Source organism: Lepisosteus oculatus, chromosome 14 (assembly GCF_040954835.1).
Source record: "Lepisosteus oculatus isolate fLepOcu1 chromosome 14, fLepOcu1.hap2, whole genome shotgun sequence".
In the NCBI taxonomy this organism is placed as follows: Eukaryota; Metazoa; Chordata; class Actinopteri; order Semionotiformes; family Lepisosteidae; genus Lepisosteus; species Lepisosteus oculatus.
Genome location: NC_090709.1, coordinates 17,949,379 through 17,965,079, shown reverse-complemented (window position 1 = coordinate 17,965,079; position 15,701 = coordinate 17,949,379). Strand labels below are relative to the sequence as shown.

Sequence of the window (15,701 nt, the reverse complement as noted above, 5' to 3'; positions counted from 1 at the left end):
TGACGGTATCTTATAACCCTTGACCAGTTGTATTACTGTTTTGGTTTGGGAATTGCAACACTTTAGACTGCAAACCCCAGCATTGAATTGTGGAAACTGCAGAAATGATAATTGGAGCCTCCCTCCCTTCCATTTCCGTCACATATCACAAACACTGCTTACACAGGGCCAACAGTATAGTAGATGACCCTTCCCACTGTCACGATTGCTACTCCTCTTCTTAAGGGTGCTCCAACCCTTCCTTGTTTGGTCTCATTCCCCGCACCTGTTCATTACTCCAGCCCCTTTTCAGTTCCCCCTTAAAAACCAGATGCAGACGACATTCGCGGCTCTTCATTGAATTCCGTTTCGTGAGAGCCCGGGTCCTGCTGTGTCTTATGCTTTTAACTTTCTGTTCCTGCTCCCCCTGCCGGTCCCGACCCGGTTCCCGGTTTTAATTCCCTGGATGATCGCCTGGCCATGGACTTATGCTTCAGTTTTGGATTCCCCGATCGGACTTCATCTTTGATTGTTCGCCTCGGACTCACTTCCCCTGGACACCTGCACACCTAGGACACAGCCCCCTGTCTCCATACCCGTCTCCTGCATGACTTTTCCCCCAGTGTTTCCTCACTATTCTGGATTGTGTCGTCTGCATAGGGCCCAGAAAGAACTGTTCGTGACACCCACCCCTCCCATAAACTCTTGCCCTCCCACCATCTGGGAAAATATATCACAGTGTACGGGCTAGCTCCACCAGACTCTGTAACAGCTTCTTCCCGCAGGCCGTCAGGCTCCTCAACACCCTGGAATCTACTTGCACCCACTCCAATTCCAGAAATAAACCAGGATTAAATCCCCCCAGTATGTTGTGTATGAAGTAAGAGACAAGATGTTAAAAGGGTTAATAACTTAAGTCAGTTCTGCCTGAAAATTAGACTTCTAAGCAACAGGGGTTTATGGCAGGTTAACTGATAAGGATTCCAGATGTGAGCAAGGAACCCCCTGGGGGCATAATCTTAAACTGACCATTTGGCCAGGGCCTCTTAACTGGCCAAATACCATGACCCCCCCCTTACCATAACATCGAATGACGTCTGAAGCAGCAAGCAAGGACTATATAACCTAAAAGTTTGTACCGGCACATTGAACAATACTTCGGTTTTGTTGTTTCTTGTGGGAAACAAGACTTCGGCTTTATTGTTCCTTGCATGCAATAAACTCATCTGTTTTACTTCATCTCGGGATCAAGAACCTTATTAGTTCTGTTACAACATGTATATTGCATTAGGTATTGACTTGTAATTTGCACTATCTGCACTTTGCACTATGTGTATCCTTGTCTACAATGTCTATGTCAGTGCCCTGTCTGTCCTGCCTGTATTGCACCGTGGACCAGGAGGAATGATATTTTGTTCCACTGTATACTTGTTCATGGCTGGAATGACAAATAAACGTGAACTTGAACTTAAACCCAGTGTCTGGGTCTGGAGGGAGAGACAAAGACTTATTAATACACATTGTTTATTGTGTACTGTATCTAATAACACAGTTTCCAGGAAGAAATACAAACTGATTAATAAAGACTTACTCAGCTAATGTCATTGAAAGGCATTGAAAGGTTGAATAATACATATGAACACAAGGAAACATTGCTATATTTAGCTGTAATTCAGGAGCTGTTATCATGAAAACAGACAGTGACAGTAATGACTGCATGATATCAGAGGCCTGGGACTTGTGTTCCTGTATTTTAGGAAGCTGTGGTCTCTACAGTGGACATTGGCTTTAATTACCATATAACTCCAGATGGCTTCACCTTGTGCTCTAGTATTTCTTGTGCTGTAGTCACTACAATGGACAGTGTTTGTAAAGACTGACTGGGTTTCTGGTCACTACAGTGGACAGTGCTTTTAATGTCTCTGAACTCAGAAGGCTGAGACTCGTGTTTCTTTGTTTTTTAGTAAGCTTTGGTCACTATTGTGACTAAAGACTGTATTGTTGGGTTTCTGGGAACTGTGGTCACTACAGTGGTCAGTGACTTTAATTACTTTTTGACTTCTGAAGGCTGGATGAGACTTGTGTTCCTTTATTTTTATTTTCTTCTGGGAGCTTTGGTCACTAAAGTGAAGAGTGTCTTTAATTATAACATGACTTCAGTGGGCTTGCATTTGTATTTTTTAGTAATAATAATTTCTTACTCTTATATAGCACTTTTCTGGACACTTCACTCAAAGCACTTTACAGGTAATGGGGATCCCCTCCACCACAAGCAGAGTGCAGTCTCACCTGGATGATGCAACGGCAACAATAGTGCGCCAGTACGCTCACCACACAGCAGTTATCAGTGAGGTGGAGAACAGAGTGATGAAGCCAGTTTATAGATGGAGATCATAAGGAGACCGTGTTTGATAAAAAACAATGGGAAATTTGGCCAGGACAAAGAGGGAAAACACCTCTCAAGATACACCTTGGGATTTTTAATAACCATAGAGAGTCAAGACCTCGGTTTTACATCTAGTCTGAAAAAAAGTATTTTTTTACAGTAGATTGTCTCCATCACTGGTACATTAGGACTCACACAGACAATAGAGTGAGCACCCCCTACTGGCCCCACTCATACCACTTCCAGCACAAATTTAGCTTTTCCATTAGACCACCCCCCAAATACTGAACAGGCTCACACCTGCTGAGCAGCAGTGGGTTTCCAGTTGTCACCTACAGGGTGATATAGCTAATGCAAAACAGCTCTTTAAGTTATGGTTATTACAGCAGTCAGTGGAACAATGACTGTGTGTTTCAGTTTCTGGATAGTGTGCTTACCATAGTGGACAGCAACTGTAATGACGATGTTCCTAGTTTTTGGGACCTGTCAGTACTTCAGTGGACAGTGGCTTTAATTACTATATTTCTGTTTTTTTAGTTGCTGTGGTCACTACTGTGGACAGTGAGTTTTATTACTGTATGACTTCAGAGGGCTGAAACGTGTGTGCATGTGTTTCTTGGAGTTGTAGTTAATGTAGTGGTCAGAGGCTGTTATGATTTTGTCCTACAATTCTGGGACATATAGGATATTCTGGCTCATTGCAGTGGGCAGTGGTTTTAAAGACCTATGACTTCAGATCAGAGTATTGCATCTGTGAGTTCTAAGAGCTGTGGTCTCTATAGTGGACAGGTACTGCAATGACTGTAGAACTGCACTGATCCTATGTCTTCCTGTGGGTTTCTGTGTTATTAAGACCTGTGGTCATGTAGTGGACAGTTGTTTTAATAACTGTGACTTTAGATGGCTCAGACCTGTGTTCCTGTGTTTCTGAGTGCTGTGTTACTACAGTGGTTGGTAGCTGTAATGACTGACGTGTTTGCTTAAATATACAGTATGTGAGTTGTATATTCTCTGTGTCAAATATTAACAATGTATTTCTAGCCTTTACCTGTCAACATCTACATTTAACACTTGATTGACTGATTAAATTATATCAAATTATAAATTATAGGTTTAACACAGACACCAATACTCATTGTATGATTGTGATGTTGTCCTGTAGTTATGAATCTCTACGTGATTGCCTGTTAAATATTTCAAAATTGAAATCATATCATAAAACGAAATACTTAATTTGTATTTCCCATATGTAAATGCTTATACTTTATTAAACAAAAAATATTTTATTGTATTGTAATGTAAGCAACAAAATGCACATTCTTATTAAAATGTTACAATAATAACCCATGTCATTATGTAACTAAGACAAAATCTAAAAACACAAACTAAATTATTGAGCTGTGAACTAGCAGTCAAATCCTGTAGGCACATAAACAGCAAATTCCATTTTAAAATTCTTGTGGTTATATGACACTGTCTTGTATCTGTTAATTTATTAATTAAATTATTGCTGTTACACCTCAGTTACTAATAAGACACCAGTAGCTAGCCACAGCAAACCTGGTCTACATGAACCAGATAATACTAATCAATTTTATTTTAATGCTTAGTAGCAGTCTGGGGTTTTCTGGGTGACCAGAATATTTGGCTTCTGAAATGCCTTGTTTGTAAATACTGTACATAGAGTAACTTGTTTGTTGTATGTATTGTTATGTGTAGTGTAATTTGTGTGTTGTCATTGTAATAAATATTTGTGTTAACCAAGTGTGCCTGGACTATTGCTCTTCTCAACAAAGCTGTGCTGGAGAACAAATAATTCACATGCCTCTAATTAATACCAGCCACTTGGGTATAAAATTAGAAACCATTTACAAGTCGGGGGTTTATGACTTATTGTTTTACTGATTGACTAAACTGCTTGGTCAGTTCCTGATTTTTATCAGTTGCAACCCCCCATTTGTAACAATATTATTCTAAAGAAGATGTATTCTTCCTGATACGTCTTCCTTCTCTGAAAATTCTACCCCACATTATTTAAGAATGGAATATAATCATCTTTATATAATTGGTTTTTATGAGAGTTTATCTGACATCTTAGGTATTTGATCCTATTTGATCATTTAAAACATATTACATTTTCAATATAGTGTATCTTTCTTTCTACTAATTGCCATCATTTTTTTCCTGGCTTGATTTTGTAATCCATGATTTCATAAAATTCCTTAAAAAGTAATAGAAGAAATGGAACAGATTTGTGCACATTTTAAAAATATGACATGGTATGTAGCACAGTAACCCCCAAATATCCTGTGAATTGTTAATATGCAAAAAATATTTTAGACAGATTTGTGCACATTATAAAATATGAAAGGGAATGTAGCTGGACACAGTAACTACCAAACATCTTTTACATTATTAAGATACATAAAATGTTTCAGTAACTTAGAGGGTTCTACCATTTTAGATTGTATGCTGTTCCTGTCTGATTTGTCAAATGTGTCATTTAAATCTCCTCCCATCACTATTATACCAGTCTGAAGGCCTTCCAATAAAATTTGCAATTCATAAAAAAATTCCACATTTCCCACTGGTGATACATACAAGGACATTAATGTACAAATCAACAAATTTAAAATCAAATAACCAACCTTCTCATATGCAGGTTGAAAGTTTAAGGTCAGAATAAATACAGGTTTAGAATTCAGGAGTATCAATAGTCAACAGTATCATTCACGTTTTGTGCTCCTGATGGAGCTTTATACGTTTCTTTTGTTGCAAAGTGCTGCGTTTCCAGCGTGAATCATTATTAACCAAAACAGTGACAGGCCATTTCTGTGTCCGAGTGCCTGGTGTGAACAGTGAGACAAGCCATTTCTTTCCAATATTTTCTGGTGTGGTTATTGATCGCACATGAAACATTATTTCTACCTGAAAAGTCACAGTTAAACTGCTTTGCTGATGAACTTTTGTATTGGAGCAACAATTTCATAGTATTTTGTAATAGAATAAAAGTAATAATAAAAAAACAAAAGATTTTTTTTTAAGAAGCTGTACTGTAAAGTATAGAAATATACAGAAGCTAAAATACTAATTATGGTTGCAATAATGAACAACCTCTTTGCTCCCGCAGTTTCAAGTTATAATGTGGCACAATTTTTACAGGGTTTGTCTGTGTCCAAGTACCTGGTGCTTTTTTCATATGTTGAAAGTAGAGATATTTGCTTTTTGATCATGGCCTGGTTACATGTTAAATGTATTATTTAGTATTAGTGTAAGGTGGTTAAGGATCTGTCTTTTAATTCAAGCATTTACCACACCTAACATAGGGCTAAAATCCATGACCCTGTGATTAAGACTGGTGATTGTCCCTGCTGATGTCAATTTGATATTGGTATAATAGCTGGCTTTTAATGATGTGGTGGTCCAGAGTCTAGTGATGGGACCTATGTGGTGTGCAAAATAGACAGATTATTAGGTTAGGACAGTACAGTTGTATTTTAATATTTGTATATATTTATATGATTATTGCTCTTCTCAACAAAGGTGTGCCAGAGAACAAAGAGTTCACATGCCTCTATTTATACCAGCCGCTCAAATATATTGTTAGAAAATCATGTACAAGATTTGAATCATATGAATAATTTCACTGATTGAATAAACCACTTGGTCAAATTCTGATGATTTTTACCTGTTTTGTAATCCCCATTTCTAACAATATCTAATAATAAAATATCTGTCTCAATAACACTCTGGTCTCTAATAACACTAATATTTGTTCATACACCAGTCTGTATAAATAGCTTAGGAGGAGACAGAGTTGAGCGCAATAAAACAACAAACAACCAAGGGTAAATATTTCTGAATCATCCTGTATGGTATTATATTATTATAGAGACATTTTTCTTCATTGCTCACACTTCTGTTTTCATGTAAATGAAGAATTTTTTGCATGTTTCAGCAAATCACTCAAATTGCTGCTAGTATATGAAGAATTGTATCCTTATGGTAACAGATTAGGATTTGTAAATAACTTTTTAATAGATTATTACACAAAAATTGCAAATTATCAAGAGGATGAGAATGTCCAACGGCTACTGTAGATGATTAACTTGGCAGCAAAGAAACAACAAAACAATCCTAACAAGCCTGACAGTGTGCTGCATTCCTAACATGTTAATATGGAGTAAACTGACACGTATACTGGAGAGATGAGTGTAGCACATGCAGCACACATAGTGTAAATATGAATTATGTTTTTTAAATATCACATGATATTAAATTAATATCAATAAAATCATTGTAGATTGTTAACTTTTTGCTAAATTTACAAAACCAGAAAATGTAATTTTGAACAATTTTAGATAAAATCCCTCAAAGCTTCATTTACAATAAAATATCTCAACTCATTTTCAAATTACTTTTCCATCTAAAACTATAACTGTATGATTAATTTTACACAGGAGATGAAATTATTAATGCAATTTTATTTTTTAAAGCACCCTTTCTAGGCAATTTTAGATTGTTTTTTTCCTGAGTTATACAATCATAATAAAATTAATTATACTGTTCATTTCAGATTTATGATTTTAATAATATTTAAATAAAATCCCAGCTGAATTTAAAATAATACATAAAGATCTGAACGTAAAACTTTTCTTAGCAACTAATTATGTTTCCGCACGCACAGACCAAGAAAAAATATATAATTATTTTGAAAAACAGACAAAATTTTACGGTAAATAATTATTTTACTAAAAGTATATTACATTTCCATCTAAATTTTAAATAGAGTTATCTGTTTGTCTGGACAATAGAAAACTGGACACTTACTGGCTGAGCTGTGCAGCATCAGGACAGCGAGAGAGAAGATGGACAGGCAGCTCTCCATTGTCATCAGGACAGAGTGCAGCTGAGACCCCTGTCTTCACCCCTGAGCTCATAGGGTAACTGAGCTGTTGCTTCACAACCTGTACCCCCAGTAACAACACAGCCCCCCACCCCGCCAATCACACACAGCACTGCCTTTTCAGACTGACAGCAGGAACCTCTCACACAGGCGGGATGGCCAATCAGACAGGGCCCTTTCAGTCTTCTCCATATATATCAGAACCACATCACTGTTTCCTCTCCTGAAGACACTCCCAGCAGTGCTGAGGAGAGGAGAGACAGGAGCAGCTCTGTGTCTCACTGGAGGAAACACAGATACAGATACAGACAGCAGGGCTGCAGGTGCAAATGGGGCAGAAAGGATCAGATAAAAAAAATCTAATGTTTTCTAAAGATTTAGACAAGTTACTTAATTTTAAATAAGTATCAAATTATGTTAAATAAAATACAAAATAAAAATTGCAGGTGTGATGCAGTGTTCAGTTACTGGTGTCAGGAATATGGTCCTGTGTGTCTTGCTGTCTGTGTCAGGCAGTGTCCTACAAAGAGTCACAGAGAGGTTGTTGTCACTCTAGACAGCAGTGTGTTCTGGTCCTGGTAAAGGACAGTATGAGGAGAGCCTGTCCTCAAGAGGGCAGTGAGGTCACTCAGGTCAGAACAGGAATACAGAACCTAGATGGACTGAATAAGAACTGGCTGTCCTGTGGCTTTGGTCAGAGATCAATAATCTAAATGAAAAGGAAAGAAAAGCCCAGCAGTGATTGTCCCCTTTGTACTGTGCCTGGTGGATGGACAGCAACTCTTCTAGTTGAGTCCCTCAGACCCTGAGTCTGTCCCTGTGCAGCTCCAGCCCACACAGATGTTCCAAGCCCTCCAGCTGTGACCCCAGTTTCTCTCTGTGTGGAGCTGACTGTGTGATTAAAACTCTCTAACAGCACAGTAGAGCTGAACAGATACTCCGATACCCACAGACTGAACAGAGTGAGGACACAGCTCACCTCCTCCTCCTCCTTATTTTTATAGGTAGCAGTAGCAGTTGGAGTAGCAGTAAAATATTATTAGTAGTAGTAGCACTGGCAGCAGTAGTATTAGTAGTTGTGCTGTATTTAAACTCTCCTGTTAAATATAGCAGAGCTCTTGTGTTACAACTCCACCATATTAACTGCAGCAGCAGAAGCAGAAGAGCAGGAGTCAGTTTCAAATTTGAAAAAGCAATGATATGAAGATTTCTTTTAAAAATCAGTCCTTGTTAATACAGCCTAAAAGCTGTGATATAATGCAGAGCTTCACTGGAGCTGCAGGTCAGACTCTTCAGTGAGTCTGTGGTCTGTGCTCCTCTGAGCTCTTCCAGCACAGAGAGCCAGGCTGTACTGGCTGTGGGTCTCAGTGTGATGAGGCAGCTGAGGGCTGATCTGTACAGGGAGACATACAGGGAGTCCAGTGTTCAGAACTCCAGTGCTATACAGGGTGACAGGTCCTCTCCCCAAACAGTTATTTCTGTGTGTCTCTCAGGGATGAACAGGAGGGGCTGTTCCTGTCAGAATGGAGGCTGCCTCTCAGAGCTCCAGTGTCAGTATGAGGAGAAGCTCCCAGACCTGACTGCTGCCAGAGCCTCTGAGCCTGAGTGGCCATGAGCACTGAGCTCCTCAGCAGCTGAGAAAAGCTTCCTGTCTCCTGTGGTCACGATGTGGTTTTAAACACCTGCACTGTCTTCCTGCTCCTTCTCCTCTCTCTTCCCCTTCCTGTCTCTCTCACTGTGTGTGCTCTTATCTGTCCATCTCTCTCTCTCCTCTTGATTTAAAAAAAAAAAAACTTTATTCTCTTCTCAGTCAGATTTACAGCTCAGACTCATACACAGAGGTCTGGGTCCCTCAGTACTTTAGTACTGGAGATTTGTGTAAAACTTATTACAGGGGATTATTACAGATTTGTTTTACACAAATCTCCACAGAATAGAAGCCTGGAGGATCAGACTCCTGATCCTGGAAGTTCAAGGGCATCTCCTGGTTTTATTTCCACTCGAGCTGATTTGATGATTGAATTAACTGTATACAGTAACTGTCATAAGACTCTCTTTAACTGTATATTTATAAGACTGCCTGTGAATGACGTGTGGGAGACTCTGATTTCCAGGACTGGTGTGGAATCACACACAGAAAGGTCTTCTGTGTGATCTGAGTCCCACTGCTAAGAGCTATAGTCTGGTCAATTTATAACATCTTATTACAGGGACTTGGGCTCTTTCTCTTGTGCTTTACGGGATTACGCTACACAACTCAATAATCTGTGAAGTAAATTATTTTTTTCCTGCTTAATGAATTTAATTTCTCGGTTGTCGTTCTTCTTCTCCAGCTGTTATGAATCGCCTCTCCTCACAGCCCGATAAGTTTTATCATTGGAGATGTTATATCTGTAAGCAAAGCCCCCCCCGTGCTCCGGACAGGAGTCTCCTTCAGCGGAGACGCGCTCTGCTCTGTCAGAAAGAGCGCTGTGACGTCACAGACACCAGCCAGAGCACCGGGATCAGAAAGCGAGATCGCGGGAGGAGGGTCAATGATCACTTATGTATCGACAACCAATTAATTCAGCTAAAAAACCTTAGAATCATCGATTAACTTCACCGATTGGTGAGTACTGATTCTTTTCTTTCTTTAAATTCTTTAAATATCTAGAAAATAGTCAATAAAACCCATATCTATTAAATACCATAATGTGTTTAGTGTTCATAATGTTCAATCCCAAATTAAAGAATAATTATTTAAATTATTGTTTAGAAATTGTATTCTAGAGCTTGAAAATTATATTCCAAGTTGATAAATTTGTGTAGGTAACAGTTTAAATGCATTTTTCCACTGTTTACAAGTCATAAGTATGGTAACCACGGTGACACGTGCCACATCACTGTGCCCAGCTAGGTGTCTCGCCTTCGTCACAAAGAGTGGTGTGACGTCACGGACTAATACTAATGTGAGTGTATTTATATTTAATACTAGTGAGAGTACAATCGGTAGCTTTAATATTAATGCTAGTGTTCATGTCAGTATTAATGGTGATTGCGCTACTGATAGTTTTGATGCCAGTATTCATGTTAATATTAGTTATAATTATAGAGTTACTGTTAGAGTATTTACACTAGTAGTCATGTTAGTTTTAGTGATAGCATTACTGTTATTATTAGTATTAGTAGTGTAGTAGTAGTTTGTGTCAGTGATAATGATAGTGTAATTCTTAGTGATAGTGTTACTGTTTTAATGTTAGTGGCATTTGTGTTAGTGTTAGTTATACTGTATTTGTAGTTATGAGTGTGTGTGTTTTTGTCCGTGTGTGTTGGTGTGTGTCTATAAGTATTTGTAGTCTATGTGTGTGTCTGTGAATGTGTGCGAGTATGTGTCTGATTGTGTGTATAAATGTATGTTGTGTCTGTTAGTGTGTGTTGTGTCTGTGTGTGTGTCTGTGAATGTGTGTCTGTGAGTGTGTGTAGTGTATGTGTGTGTGTCTGTCAGTGTGAGAATGTGTGTCTGTGTGTCTGTGAGTGTGGGTTGTCAGTGTGTGAATGTGTGTCTGTGAGTGTGGGTTGTCAGTGTGTGAATGTGTGTCTGTGAGTGTGTGGTGTCTGTCAGTGTGTGAATGTGTGTCTGTGTGTGTGTGTGTAATGTCTGTGTGTGAATATGTGTGGGTGGGTGTCTGTCAGTGTGTGATAATGTGTGTGATTGTGTGGGTGTATATCTGTCAGTGTGTGTGAGTGTGTGTGTAGGTGGGCTTGGGCTCCACTCGTGTGTCTGACAGAAGTGACCCATCAACAGGTGTTGAGGTCCAGAGTCGCCTGAGAATGGAACCACTTTCTAGATTCCAGACCAACGTCCAGAGAGCTGTGAGTGCTCTGTTTTTATATGATACTTAGAATACAGTATACAGTATGTTTTGTAAAGTGCTTTGATGTTCTGGATTAAAAGGCAAAATATAAGAAAAAAATTGATTGATTGATTGATTGATTGACTATGAGAGTGAAGTCTGGTCGAACTTGTTTGTCTAACTGAACTGTCCTGTCCACAGATGTCAACAGAGGTAAACAGAGAAGAACCCACCAGAGACTGGAGACAAGTTTGAGAGTCAGGCCCCGGACCCAAAGAGCTGTGAGTCCACTGCTGGTCTTCTTCATATTGTGATTCTTCCTCTTCTTCCTCCTCCTGAAATTAAAGCTCATCGCAGTAGCAGGGCTCTGTTGTCTTCTCTTGAGGAGGAGAAAGACTCTACCTGACAATGTGTGCATCTGCGTGTGTGTTAGTGTGTGGGAGTGTGTGTCTGTGGGTGTATGTGCTTGTGAGTCTAGTCCAGCCCGTGTCTGTAACAGAACTGTGTCTGAAATCCCCAGATCAGGAAGGAGGTAACAGCAGACTCAGCCAACACAGGAGCCAGACCCAAGACCCCAAGAAAAGCAAGTCTGCATTATTATTATTATTATTATTATTATTATTATTAGTAGTAGTAGTAGTAGTAGTAGTAGTAGTAGTGAGAGGGTGAGTGTGTGTGAGGTTGTGTGTGAGAGAGGGTGAGCATGTCTCAAACTCCATTCCTAGAGGGTCTGGTGCATCATCTGGTTTCCTGCCCAGAGGTCTTGGTTACAAAGTTGATCTCATTTTTTAATTAAACAAAACATATTCTAATACTGTACCTTTATCCAGACCTTAAATATCCAACTGTGCCTTGAATATTTTGAGTCTTCAACAGTGAGAGACATCAAAATATATTATTAAACACATTATTTCCACATCTTCTTATGAAAATAATTAGCTTAATTGTTTAATTGGCTAGCCACTTTTGGAAAGAAAGCCTGGAGATGCACCTGGCCCCCCAAGTATTGTGATTAGGCTTGAGACCCCTGGTCTAGCAGAACTGGCCCCTCAACAGGTCTCGACAGGGATGTTGGGGATCATGAAGCTGGATAGCTGAGGGCTGGACACTGCTTCTGAATCGAGGACAGACCACTGTCATGTAGGGTCATCTTGGCCCATGATGATGATGACAGTGTGTTTGTCTGTCTGGTAACTGTTTTCTCCTCCCCAGTGCCGCCGGGAGAAACTCCCTCATGTTGAGAGAGGAATGGCCGAGCAAAGAGAAGGGCGTCACACCGAGACCTGGGGCAGATCTCACAGGAACGTGAGTATTGGCTTCAACAACATGGTTGGATAGCTTGTTCCACACACCCACCTCCCTCTATGTAAAGAAGTGCCTCCTGCTCTCATTATTAAATGCTCTTCCCCAAGTATTAATTCTGTTAGACTAAGAATAAACCTGTACTGAGACACAAACTTGGTTGGGTTCTGCTGGTGAGACTAAAGCAGTCATCTTGTTGACAGGTCTTGACAGAGACGGATGTGACCCTGAAAGGCCAGAGAGGGTCGACCAATACTGAGGCTCTGAGCAAAAATTCTTCCAGTGTAAGACAACCAATGTGTTCTGCTCAGGATGATGCAGATGATAGTGTAGATAATGAAGGTGGTTATGATGATGATGTTGATGGAAAGGTGTTGATGATGATGATGGTGGACATGATGATTGTCATGATGAAGAAGGATATGGCGGTGAAGATGGTGGAGATCATTTATTAGAAATGTGATGAAGATGATGATGACGAAAATAGTGGAGATTGTGATGGTGGAGGTGATGATGATGGTGATGAAGATCGTAGGGGTTGTGATGGTGGAAGTGATGATGATGGTAATGGAAAATAGTGGAGATTGTGATGGTGGAGGTGGTGATGATGGTGACACAGTCATGCCTGTGTGTGGCTGTGTGTGAAAGGGAAGGTGGGGTTGGATCAGGTCTGCTGCTGTCATTTGATAGGACTGTCAGAGGAAGAGGGAGCAGACTCCTTGTGTCTCACCCCAGGCAGCTGAGAGCTGCAAGTCTGTGAGCCTGATATGTCTGTGACGTCTATCAAAAGTTTGGTTTCAGCTGCAATGATGATGACTGTGATTGCTGGGAGACCAGGGGTAGGGCCTGGTCCTCCTGGAGAAGACCCTCTCAGTTTTCTCTCTGTCCTCCTCATGCCCTCTCTGTGCCCCTGTCCCCTCAGGCCAGCCAGCCAATCACCAGGCAGGAGGTCAAGACCCAGCTGTGGAACTGCCCAAAGGGCCCGGAGAGGGATCTGCAGAAGGACAGGGCATGGACCTCCTCCTTGGCAGCCCACATACCCCATTGCTCGCCCCCTCACCCACCCCCTGGTACACCCGCTCACCCGGGCCTGACCCCAGCGGCCCTGTGGCGGCTCAGGGAGGGCCTGCAGGTCGAGCTGGAGGGGCTGCTCCAGGAGGAGGAGATACGGGTGCGGACCTGGGATCAGAACATGATATCATCTATTCAGCTGGACTGCCTGGCGCTGTACAATGAAGTCCTTCCTGAGTTTGGATCAGAGGCTGCGTATGCGGGATTGGTAAATCCCTTAAACCACTCCCCCTTGCTTGAATCACACTGAGGTACACATGGGCTGGGGTGACTCACCTCTCCAAGACATCTGTGTCATCCCACTCCCATTTCACCTCAACATGGTTCCGAGAAAATCTCCCGTCCCCAAGGGGAGAGAGACAGGAGCTGGACTGGGTCTCCAGCCCTCTGTTTATTCAAGATTATTCCCTCAGGAGGTGGGTGGGGTGGAAGACACACTGTCTACAGATCACAACTAGGGGCAGCTTAGAGCAGGAGGTGAGACTCTTGATCATAGATAAGGATAACAGTGAGACAACTCCCCCTCTCTTGACTCACTGCCTACTGATGATGTTATGAAGTGACACTCCAGCTCTTCCTCTTGGTGGTGTCTCAGTCAGGCAATTTGGATAATCGTTAAGGGATGATGATGATGATTCACCTTTCTTGTTCTCCCTGCATGGTACAGGAGAGGGAGCCAAGATTCAGGGTCGTAATGATTAGGAATTACACAAAAACCTCAAATTAAAACACTGAAGACAACAGGCAAGACAATGGAAGCTCTGATAATGAAGGATTAGTTTGACTGCAGCAGACCTGGTCAGGACATCTTGAATGATTCTCTCTCCCTGTTTTCCCAGGATTTTCCCTTCCAGGGCACAGGAATCATGAAGCAGGACACTTACGAGGAGGCGAAAGAGGCGCTGAAATCCTACTTCGAAAACACAACGGTCAGGTGTGACTTCTCCGAGGTGGACAAGTGCTTCTGCCAGGCTGCAGCCGAGCTCGACCTCATCCTGCAGAAGTACCTGGGAGACGCTGTGGCCGAGGTCTGTGAATAGCAGGTTTATTTTCATAAAAGACATTTCTCATCCCCTTGTACTGTTGGTGTCTATTTCATGTAAAGGAGTCGACTTGAAAATAAAATGTTTAATTGACTTACAGAGATTCTTCATGAAGACGTGTGTCGGCTATATACTGCACAGCTTAAGGAACATGAAGACAAATCCGTTTGCTAATTGTCACCCAAAATGTCACAAATTAACCACCAAGCTGGTTTACGTGTCTAACCACCTCTTCCTACTTTGCAGTGAACACAATTCTTTCAGTTTCCTCTCTTGTATTTTCCTTACTGTTTTACTGTCCCCTTCACCCATGTGGAGATGGATCCACAGACGAAAACCTGTGTTTCACCGTTTGTTTATGCAGTGTCAGTCTTTGGACTTGCAAAGCTCCAGTAGCACAATCAGTCAGTGTGCGGTACTTATATAGCTGTGCACGTTTTGCCATTCTACTGATATTAAATGAATAAGTCACTTGGCTATACCAACTGCATTAAACCTAAAAAAAACAAGGGATGTCTGAGCAAATGCCCATAGATATCACTTGTTTTATAATACAACAGAAGAAAAGGTCAGAATACTGATTGTAATAAGCATTATTGAAAGGATTTAGCATTTAAAAAACAAATTATTATGATCCATTCACATCGATTGAGGGTCCCAGTTAGGAAAACCGAGTCACTCCTCTGGTGTCGAGATGGCATACAACTTACTCTGATTGCTTGTTTAGCAAATCAGAATTTTGACCTGATAAAATAGCATCCTTCATTCCATTCATAAAAGACTGTATGAAGTGCTGGCTGTATTCCCACATTACATACCTAATTAATGGCCTAATCGAGAACACTGAACTAGTTTAGAAGAACCCCTATATAAACAAACAGCACTAGAAATAGGGCAAATCATTCCCCTACAAAAGTGTAAACCCAAAATATTAAATTAAAAATACGATATAAGACATCGTAATTATTTCAGGATAAAGTGGGCTATGCTTGTTTGGTTTCAAAAGAATGGGCAAAACATGAGTAGTTTAGAATTCTAATGATCAAAGCTGTATGTATTACTCAAAAGAAGTTATGATATTTCCCAAATACTGGACATTTTATCCTGTTTCTCCTGATCAAAGCAATACAAAATTCTTGGATGAGACATATGCAAATCAAAGATTTTAATTGGCCAACCAG

At 40.6% G+C, this 15,701-nt stretch overlaps 2 protein-coding genes across 3 annotated transcripts in view; one reads left to right on the top strand and one right to left on the bottom strand.

Moving 5' to 3' along the window:
• The window catches only part of LOC138242765 (zinc finger protein 850-like), a 409,608-nt gene that overhangs the window by 284,673 nt on the left and 109,234 nt on the right, over positions 1-15,701 (bottom strand). The gene's annotated exons all lie outside the window — the stretch shown is intronic.
• Positions 10,901-14,613, top strand: LOC138242834 (uncharacterized). Of its 2 annotated transcripts, XM_069198406.1 has the most exons (6): positions 10,901-11,123; positions 11,306-11,385; positions 12,317-12,409; positions 12,610-12,690; positions 13,329-13,685; positions 14,317-14,613. In XM_069198406.1, the coding sequence occupies exons 3-6, from the start codon at positions 12,353-12,355 to the stop codon at positions 14,515-14,517; spliced, it is 696 nt and encodes a 231-aa protein (XP_069054507.1). In that variant the 5' UTR covers positions 10,901-11,123; positions 11,306-11,385; positions 12,317-12,352; the 3' UTR covers positions 14,518-14,613. The 2 variants fall into 2 exon arrangements, with proteins under 2 accessions (XP_069054507.1, XP_069054508.1); XM_069198407.1 differs by lacking the exon at positions 12,610-12,690.